The sequence below is a fragment of the Rosa rugosa genome, chromosome 1 (assembly GCF_958449725.1).
Source record: "Rosa rugosa chromosome 1, drRosRugo1.1, whole genome shotgun sequence".
Lineage (NCBI taxonomy): Eukaryota > Viridiplantae > Streptophyta > Magnoliopsida > Rosales > Rosaceae > Rosa > Rosa rugosa.
The window spans coordinates 32646150-32656781 of record NC_084820.1 but is presented as its reverse complement, the minus strand read 5'-3'; the positions used below and the strand labels follow the sequence as shown (position 1 = coordinate 32656781).

The window sequence follows — 10632 nt, the reverse complement described above, 5'->3', positions numbered from 1 at the left end:
GGGCAGCGGAGGCTCGTGTCGGCCTTTTGCTAGCGGGGGTTGGCCAGCGGAGCGGAGCCTTGGCTAACGGAGGATGCTCGGCGGAGCGGACACTACAACAAATCTGGGTATTAATGACCACTACATTGGTCACTGAAACTAACAAATCTGGTCACTAAATATGGTTAGTGACCAAATTTGGGTGGTCACTATAGGTCCCTCACTAATTCTATTTAGTGACCAACAAATGTAAGTTGGTCACTAATTCAAAATGTCTTTAGTGACCACGATTTTACAGTCACTAATTCAAAATGTCTTTAGTGACCACGGTCTTATGGTCACAAATAATAATAGCATTAGTGACCTACAGATTCATCACTAAAGGTGTTACCAATGGTCACTGAATTGCAAAATTTGGTCATTGAAAACCATTCATTGACATGCTTTTAGTGACCATATTGCTAGATCATTGGTACTTTAGTAACTAAATTGGCAATTTTTCCTGGTTGTTAAAACAAACCTGATCATTTAGTGCGTCAATACAAATCAAAGTAGCCTTCAATACTCCAACACCACAAAATCAAATTTACTCAAAAACCAGTTATATATCAATATTAATACAATATAAGGCATGTATCTTTATCCTGAAATACTAATTAAATTTGCAAATCCAAAATATACAAATGTCAATATCCATCCTTAATAGCAATTTCAAAATAAATTGAAATACATACAAGTCTTCCTAGAAGTTCAATAAGCCTTCAATGGTAGTTTGCAAGATGTACTTTTTTGAAGGTTAGACCAATCTGGAATATAACAAAACATATACAACAAGTTATAATCTTCATCCTAATGTAGGTAAGACCTGCATCTAAGAAAGGCCTAGTATTCACTATATACACTAATTATATTTCCTTGATATAATATAATTGCAACAGCACAAATGAATCATGTATGCATACCATCAGTTTTGAGAGGATAACTGCGCCGTCAATTTAAGTAAAAGTATGTCAGTATGATTTTGTCTTGCCTTTAGTGCCTCCAACTCTTCATTTTGTGCAGTGGCTCTAGCCTTCACTGCCTCTAACTCTTCATTTTGTTGAGAGGCGCCAGCTTTGACTATCTCTAACTCCTCATTGCTGAGCTGCAGTAGACTTTGCAGCCATCAACTCACTCTACAAGTTGCATTGCTTGTCTTTCTGCTTGATCTACCTTGATTTGCCTCCCTCACTTGAGCATGATTTGCTGCATATGTAAAATGAATCAGATCAAAATTAATCAGACATTATCTGAACTTGCACACAAAAAACAGTAGGAAAAAAAGTATCATAATAACTGTAGAAGACCATGGGTTAAGAGAACATCCAACTGAACATAACCAAAATGAGAGAGAGAAAAAAAAAGAAAAAAAAAAGAGGAATCAGGAACATCCAACTGAATTTGAGATACACCCGCATAGAGATTAAAAAAAATAACTGATCTGAAAGAACTTAGGAGAGTATGACCATAGAAATTAAATATGCACATAAAGATACAAAGCATGAGCTTCCTAGCATATGAATGCACATGCACTCACAGATCAATTGGCAAGCAGGGATAATCAGCGAGAGATCGATGTAGTTTTTAAATTTCCAGTTTGGGTGATAGTTTCTACAACCTAAGCTCATCAACCAGTGTCAAAATGGGTGAAAAAGTGACAGGCTGATTGATCCGCCTAAGACACTAAAATTCTAAAAGACAAATAGAGAAGGTTTCTTAATACATATGTATAATTATGTAGATCACCATGTATGATACCTTGTTGTAGAGATGTTCATACAATTCTTCATACTTGGCTCTAAGTGCTCCTCTCTTTTTGAAAAACTCTTCCTCCAGTTTATCAAGTTTCCTCTGAAAGTTCAAAAATCAAGTCTCATGTATTAAACAAATTGAAATATTTAACTACTTCATCAAATAGTTTTTATAACTCAATAACAATCATTTCATTAGTGGCATTCCTGTTGGTATCTAGTATTAAACAATTTGAAATAAGACCAAATATATTGAGTTGAATAAAAATAACAGTTATTTAACAACCAAAAAACAGAGTTGTAAATACTAAAGTCTGAACTACCAAAATTTGAGCCAAGATACTGACTTAAAATAACATATAAACCACAAATCAACAATAACAGTGCTCCAAATAATGAAGCATTAAGAACATAAAAAATTTGACCAATCAAGATAGTGATAATCATGCCTGGATATGTCCAAGGCTCCTCAGGATCACAGAGTCCTGTCCATCTAAAATCTGCATCTTATCCCGCGCAAATACCAAAACCCCGAACTAATCAAACATGTAAACCGCAAATAGGGGAATGGAAAGCTAATGGTGATAAGCCAACAATATCGAAATATCAGTCTTTTTTTTAAATATGTAATTAGGTTACTAGCATTGAAAGTGCGCACTAGCACTGCCTGGTCGTTGAGAACTCCTCCAGAGGCAAGATTGGATATTCTGATAGGCGAACTACCGAGGAGAGAGGTGGCAGAAGTTGGTCCACTATAAAATAAATACAATAAAAATTGAGAGAGAGAGAGAGAGAGGATGATGAGCCTATTAAATATTAAAGGAGAAAAAAGGTTCTCTTTACTTTTTTGCAAACCATGACACAGCATGGGGAATGACCTCTCGAATGGTTGACCTGTAAAGAACAATGTCAAGAACATAAGAAAAGAAAAAAGAGGAATATCTCAGTTACTCAGTATAAAGGTCCAAACATCAAACGAACACAGAATTTGGGAATTTAAAGAACACATGCATGTATCATGAGCTCACCCAATAAGAATAAATAAGAAACCACAGAGTCAAATAACAAAAGTAAAGAAGACAATCTTACCGCTTTTCCATCTATAACTCTGGGGACTTGGGGTGGACTGAAAAAGTTAAAGAAACTTCCCCAATTGTTAGTGCCCTCATAAAGCCTCTTCTCATTGAGATTTGGTGTCAAACGTGTTCTGCTATACCATTCTATCTCAGTCCTACAAAGCACAAGTTTCAACCAAGTTATTGTTAAGTAGATACAAAGAACCATGCAGTTGCCTTTCTGCTCATAACATAATTATAACTTAGCAAACCAGATTACTTAACATATGTAGACAAGCGAGAGATGAAACTTACCCTATTGCTTTTCTTAAAATGGGTAAATCCTCGTCAATCATGTCATAAGTCTTTGTTAAGACAGGATGTTGAAAAAAAGGATTGCTGTCAAAGAAGAACTCACGCTTGAAACCAAACCCCCTTTGGATATCGTTTAAGAGTAAAGCAAATAATTCAGAATACAAGTTAATCGCAAAATCAACTCCTAAACTTCCTAAAATCCACAATATATAGAAGTGATAATACAAAAGAACACAGCCATAGAAAGTCAAGTTATATGGGAAAAAAAAATCGAACTACTGTCTACTGGCAACTTCTTACCAGACCCAGAAATACGAAAAGCCAATCGTTTATTTGTCAATCCTTCTTCGTCGTCTCCAGGTAATCCTTGAAATAGATATATGAAAAGCAACCTGATCAATAAAAATTAGAAATAAGGAAAATCAAACCAAATCAAAACCCAAACATTCATAACCCTAAAATTAACTCAAGTACCAAATTGCTTCATGAAACCTCTCTATTCAAACCCCAAAGTCAATTTGATTGCCAAAAAAACAAAACCCATAGTCAATAGCTCAACCATGGAGTGGAATCAGTTTTCGACAAGCCTCGTGAAACAGATACTTACAATAGGAGTAGTGGAGAAGGCAACAGGAGCAGAGGAGAAGATCTGAGTCGGAGTCAGAGTCGATGGGTATGAGTCGGAGAAGATTTGAGTTGGACTTGGAGTCAGAGTCGAAGTGAGAGAAGAACAAGATGGATATCACAATATCCATCTTTCATTCAAGAATTGGAAGCGCGCCTATAACTTTTTGGAGACCGCGAAATTTTTCGACTCTGAAAACTTGCCGCTTGAAAATTTACCAAGGAAAATGAAAAATAGTTGGTCACTAAGTTCAAAACGACAACGTTTCCCTACAAGTGTCATTAAGTTTGTAGTGGCCGAACATAAGCTGGTCACTATTAATTATAGATTTGGTCACTAAGATAAAATAATTGAGCGGGAGTTAGAAAAAATTTAGCCCTAACTATTTTAGTGACCAAATAGTAATGTTGGTCATTAATTCCATTCTATTAATGACCAATTATGGGTTGGTCACTATGATTTGGTCACTAAAGTCCATATTTGTTGTAGTGGGAGCTCGATTTGGTCGGCGGAGCCTGTCAGCGGTGCTCTGTCCATGGCCGGCGGAGGCAAGCTAGCGAAGACAGTCTGGCGGAGCGGAGACAGTCCAGCGGAGCGGAGCTCGGGGCTCGGCGGAGTTGGCTAGCGGGGTCTGGATGAGTTTCCGCTGGAGATTGGCGGTGCTGCCACCTGGCGGTGTCTCAATCCGCTGGCGATGGTGGTGAAGTTGCAGGCGCTTGATGGGAGAGAGGAAGCTTGTTTGGCGGTGCCTGCTGGGCGGACTGCCCTTGTGCTTGCTGCTAAGGAGTTTAGCAGGGGAAGCTCAATGGTAAGCTTAGCGGGGCCGCCGATGAAGCTTGGCGGATGATTGCTAGCGGTTTATTGCTTGGCTGGTGAAGTTCAGCGGAAGTGGCTGCCAGTGGTGCATCCCGGCGGTGAAGCTCGAAGTTCGGCGGTGAACTTCCAGCGGTGTCGCTCGGTGGTGATGAGGTTAGCCGCTGGTGGAGCAAAGCGTGGTCAGCGGAGATTGCTTTGACTTGGAGCTAGGCGGAGGCTCGGAGTTCAGCGGAGCTGGGGTGCAGCGGACCTGGAACTCGGCGGAGGACTCCGAAGAGGAGCTGCGGAGCGGCGGTGATGTTGATCAGACCTGTGCAGCGGAGCAGATCGTCATCTTCATACCCTGTTGGGCGTTGACTCTTAAGTTGGGCGTTGACCCGCCATGGTCAACGGAGATCAAAAGTTTATCAAGCCATGATGGGCGTTGACCGACTCCGCCGGGCGTTGACCGACTCCGCCGGGCGCTGACCAGCCATGGTCGGCGTTGACTTGGCTGATGGCACAAGTTGAGATGTTGAGACAAGTTAAGACAAGTTAACCCAACGCTAAGGATATGTTGAGATGACTTGGCCGCTAAGGATATGTTGAGATGTCTTAACTCAATGGTAAGTGTGACGAAGCCTTTGTGTGACGGCTTCCCACAGACGGCGCCAATGTTAATGTTAGTGATCCGTGGGATCTCTAGTTAGCTTTAGAGAGAGAGAGAGATAGAGAGAGAGAGAGAGTTGACACGAGATGTATAGTGGTTCGCCTCCGCATGAGCTCCCACGTCCACCTGAATGTTGTACTAGTGTGTTGAGCCTTGCGGCGCAAAGGGGGATTACAAAGTATGTAATGGAGAGTTGGATATGGAATGAATGGTGTTTAAGTGGGAGGAGAGTTCCTTTTATAAGTGAAGGAGTGCTCTTCCTTTACATGGTTTTCGATGTGGGACAAGCAAACAACTATTCTAGTATAAAAATGCCTAGTTGCGGAGGCAACTTGGCAAGGCTGAAAAGGTGGCTTCCTGGCGGCGGATTTGCGACTTCCGGATACCGTAGCGTAGCTTGAACATAGGGCTACAAGATGCAAGTAGCGGTTGGGCCTTACCATGGCTTGTGGGTGTCCCAAAGAGGGTGTTACTTATGCTTGGTGAGATAGCAAACTAGCCTTGCTAGTAGAGGTATCTACACGTATTGAAGCCAAACATGAGAAATATTTGGGCCTCCCTACCTATTTGGGGCGCAACAGAACTGAACCTTTTTCTTATATCAAAGAAAGTTTGAGCAAGAAGTTGGCAGGTTGGCAAGGCCAATTACTAAGCGGTTCTAGTAAGGATTTGTTGATAAAGGTTGTGGCTCAGGCTCTTCCCTCTTATGCTATGAGTTGTTTTTTGTGACCGAAGAACTTTTGTGACTCTCTTCATCAGATGTGTGCACGTTTTTGGTGGGGGAGTAAACCAGATAACCGGAAAATTCACTGGATATCTTGAGAACGCCTGTGTAGGCCCAAGGATGAAAGAGGGATGGGGTTTCAGGACTTGTATGCGCATAATTTGGCTCTACTAGCCAAGCAGGGCTGGAGAATTTTGAGTAATCCTAGTTCTTTGGTTGGAAGGTTGTTTAAAGCTCGTTACTTTCCTCATAGTGATTTTCTATCTGCTCCGATAGCTCGTTCTCCTTCAGCTTGCTGGAGGGGTATTTACACTGCGCAGCCAACTCTCAAGCGTGGAGTGAGGTGGCAGGTTGGCGATGGTGCTATGATCAGGATTTGGGAGGATGCATGGCTCCCTAGACCAGTTCTGTTTCGTCCTGTATGGTATGGCAATTCTGCCTTGGTTTCAGTTAGTGAGCTATTGCGTTATGGACAGTGGGATAGAGATTTGATTGCGGCTAATTTTGATGAGGGTGATGCATCTCTAATTCTTTCTATTCCTCTTAGCTCTAATCATGTAGCAGATAGATTGGTTTGACATTATGATTTGAAAGGAAGGTTTACAACCAAAAGTGCCTAATGTCGCGGCTAGCTCTAGTTTTATGGAGTCCACTCCTATCTGGAAATGCATTTGGGCAGCCAAGATTCCAGGTAAAATTAAGGTTCACATTTGGAAAGCTTGTGCTTCAATTTTACCTATTGTTTCTCAGCTTAGAGATCGTAGAGTTTACCTCCAGGATGGTTGTTATTTCTGCAATGATGCAGAGGAGTCTATTGCTCATATTAGCAGGGAGTGTGCATTTGTGAAAGACCTTTTCGTTCTATTCCCTTCTCTACAACCAGTTATGGCGGCACCGGTGAGCTCTATTATTGATTGGTTGAGTTTCTGTCTGTCTTGCTTGTCACATGAGGATTTTGATTTATTGCTTATGCTTATTTGGGGAGTTTGGAAGGAAAGAAATCAGAGAGTTTGGTCTGGGAAGTTTCATTCTCCAGCTCAAGTTCAATTCCAAGTGATGTCTTTTTTTCATAGCTTCAAGGCGGTTAGTGTGAACAGCAGAGTTAAATTAGGTAGGCAGATCAAACCTTGGTCACCTCCTTCAGTTGGTTGGCTAAAAGCCAATGTTGATGGTGCTTTTGACGTGAATCTGCATAGGGGAGGACTTGGTGTTGTAGTCTGTGATTCTTTGGGTGATTTGGTAGCTGGTGCTTGTTGTCGTTGTGATAATGTGACTTCTCCTTATATGGTGGAGGCTTTGGCTGGTCATTTGGCTTACCAGATAGCTTTAGAGTTTCATTTGTCACCTGTTACTATTGAAACTGACTGCTTACAGTTGGTCCAAGCTATTCAAGCAGAGGGTGAGGATACTTCTGTGATTGGGAGAGTTATTGATGATATCTCTCTGGCTTTGACCTCTTTGGCGGGTTCTTTCTTTTGTCATGTTTATAGGGAATCTAATAAGATTGCTCATAGGCTAGCTAGTAGTGCTCTTATTTCAGGGTTGCAAGTTTCTTGGAGTGGGGATGTCCCTCCAGCACTTGATGAAATCCTTTGTAACAATTAGTTTTCATTAATAAAGCTTCTCGTCTTTCCCTTCAAAAAAAAAAAAAAAGAATAATTATATATATGTTTTTCTTGTTACTTAAGCGATCTAGCTATGTTAAACTAACTCGTAGTAAAGCACAACATATTAATAATTAGGTATATGTTTTTCTTGTTACTTAAGCGATGGAGCTCTGTTAAACTAACTCGTAGTAAGAGCATCTCCTATAGTAGGAATTACTTTTTAGTTAAATTTAGCTAAATATGTGAAATATAACTATTGATTTAACAATGTTGCTTCAGCAGTAGTAGCTATTTCTAAATAATATACTAAATTTTATCGAATTGTAAACTGACATGTGGACAAAAGAGGAGAGAGAAATATAACTTTTGCTTTAGCTATGCAAGATTCTTTAGCTAAATATAGCTAGCCATTTTAGCTAAAGCTAAATTTAACTTGGGTATAGCTAGTCTGTTGGAGTTGATTTTTGCTTTAAAAATAGTTATATATAGCTAAAAATTGAATTTAGCTAGTCTGTTGGAGATGCTCTAACCACATATTATAATTTGCCCGTACTTAAGTCAAAGCAACAAGGACGATCAAGAATTTTGAGAACATTTTTTTTTCTCCCCCCTCTGACCTCATTTTTCTGTCTGTACAAGTTTTACTCCTGAAAGGGTTCTCAAATTTTGACTTTAGTGAGAGAGAAAAAGGAAAACCCTTAACATTATTAGGGTTTAACATTATTAACCTGATACAAAAAATTGCTTCTTCAACTCAATTAAGGTTCCTTGTCGGATGAACCATCATCATCTCACATCAAAAACAAAGTAGTAATAATTAGAAACGAGGCAGGTTTTGATTAAACAAATAATTTGTAGCTAGATCAAGTGATGTCACCTAAACAGACTAGCTAGGAGAGTAATGTTGATAAGAAAAGATCAATATCTTTATAGCTCTGAATTGCTTGCTCTCTGAAGTTTCTACCCAATACATCTAAACTCGGACTTTCTATGCCTTCTCTAGCCATGTATGTATCATTCTCTTTCTCTTCCATCACTCCTATCTTTCCACAACAAAAGAAATCTCCCATTTAATATTAGCATGTAATAGTAAGCTGAGGCAAGATATTATAAATCATTGATGATTTGGTTTTGTTTGATTTTTCGAAAGATCCATTGAGGGGAGAATTTGACCTAATTGATATTAATGTCTTAGTTGTCATACAAACATGAATTCATCGAGAGTATATATGCCATCGACAGGGTGTCAGAGTAGATTGATCATCGAATATTGTTGATCTTTTGAACTGTTTATCAGTAAATTCATACATTTTTGTTCTGCTCTTTAATGGTGTGTGAGAACATAATGTTCATTAACACTACACCAATTTTGTTATCAGACAACGGCAAAAAACCGTTGTGTGATTTGATGTATAACCGTTGTAGAGTGAGCCGTTGTCTGATTAAAAATCAGACAACGGTGGAACACAGTTGTGTGATAAACACACAGACAACAGGTATGTGTTATAACTGTTGTTTGATAGCTCGGCAGATGGCTCGGCAGATGCCAAGCGCGCAGCAGTTTAGGGGCGTCTTCAGACAACAGTGCCAGTTTGCAACCGTTGTATGTTAATCATGTCAGACAACATTTTTTTATTTTGTCTGTTGTCTAATTGCTCTTCAAACTTCAGTTCTTAGACTATATCTGTTGTGTGATTAAATTTAGGACAACAGAGTTCAATTGCTTCTGTTGTGTGATTAACTTGTAGGACAACAGAGTTCAATTAATTCTGTTGTGTGATTAGCTATTAAGACAACAGAGTTCAATTAATTCTGTTGTCTGAGTATTAATCAGAAGACACTGATTCGTTAAAAACTGATGTGTGATATATTGATTACAATGTGTTTTTCTCCCATTTTTGGTCATTCAGACAACACGCAGTGATCATTAGCTTTGGTCTGTTGTGTGATCATTTGAACATTCCATTCCTGAATTAGATTGTGCATTCATTTGGTCTATTTACAAAATGAACAGTACTGTATCAAATATAAACATTGCAAACCATCAAATGATTCATATAACCATTACTTTAAACTTCAAAAGCAAAAGGGATGCATTTCCCAATCATTGAAACCAACATTTTACACAAGAAAAGCATTCTAGTGCATGCCCATCTACTCGGGACATCAAAAAGCTGATACACATATATGGTTCCAAAATATGCCACACATGGTGCATGACAATGTACCAGCAGAGAAGCACAAAAAAGATGCTTTCCTTATCTAAAATGTACCAGCAACAAGTGTGCTACTTCATGACTCGTGCACATATGTGTTGACAACAAACTTCCCCCACTCATTTCGCACTTGATCAATATCTACCTGGGTGTATTGGCTACTGCCTCTCCTCTCCCACTGAAATCAGTTAATTATATCAAAAGGATCAGTTAATCATTTTGGTGAATAAGGCATAGATATAATAACACACTTAATAGAAATTGAGTCAAGTGACTATTTATAGCTATATATGTTGATACCTTGGAAGGAAACAATGACATGTCTTTATCCTCAATGATATCTCTCATGTATCGCATGATAAAGTACCCGCACTCCTTGTTGCTAGGTTGGGGAGGAATGCCCTAAACACAAGCAAATGAATTAACAAGTGAAAACTTGGCATGGAAAACTGTTTTTTGAAAACCACAAGTGGTGTAACTTACAGCCAAATTTTTCCAATGGACTGAACTCCGACTCTGCTTATTCTTTTCAGAAATATACATACGCATAGCACTACACCAAAACAACAATATTGTTGAAGGATATTGACACTTAGTGTGCCTAGTCAAACTAGGATAAGTTCTATAGTTGTAATAGGAGAGGTTTCCTACTCCAAGTTAGATAAGGAATCCTTGTACTCTTAGATTATGCACTTTGTAATCCCTATATATAGGGCTCCTATTCTCTATAATGAAATACACTTCTCTCATCAATCTCTCTCAATACCAATATACTTAAACACGTTATCAGCACGACTCTAGCCAAAAAAGCAAAAACCACAAAACAAAACCCAAAACTTCCTTTGCCAAAAATCTG

The 10632-nt window shown here is 39.2% G+C and overlaps 1 protein-coding gene across 1 annotated transcript; it reads left to right on the top strand.

Annotated features, from left to right (window-relative positions):
- Positions 1-6084: 6084 nt before the first annotated feature.
- Positions 6085-6531, top strand: LOC133726302 (uncharacterized mitochondrial protein AtMg00310-like). Its single transcript, XM_062153821.1, has one exon. The coding sequence runs from the start codon at positions 6085-6087 to the stop codon at positions 6529-6531; it is 447 nt and encodes a 148-aa protein (XP_062009805.1).
- Positions 6532-10632: the final 4101 nt, after the last annotated feature.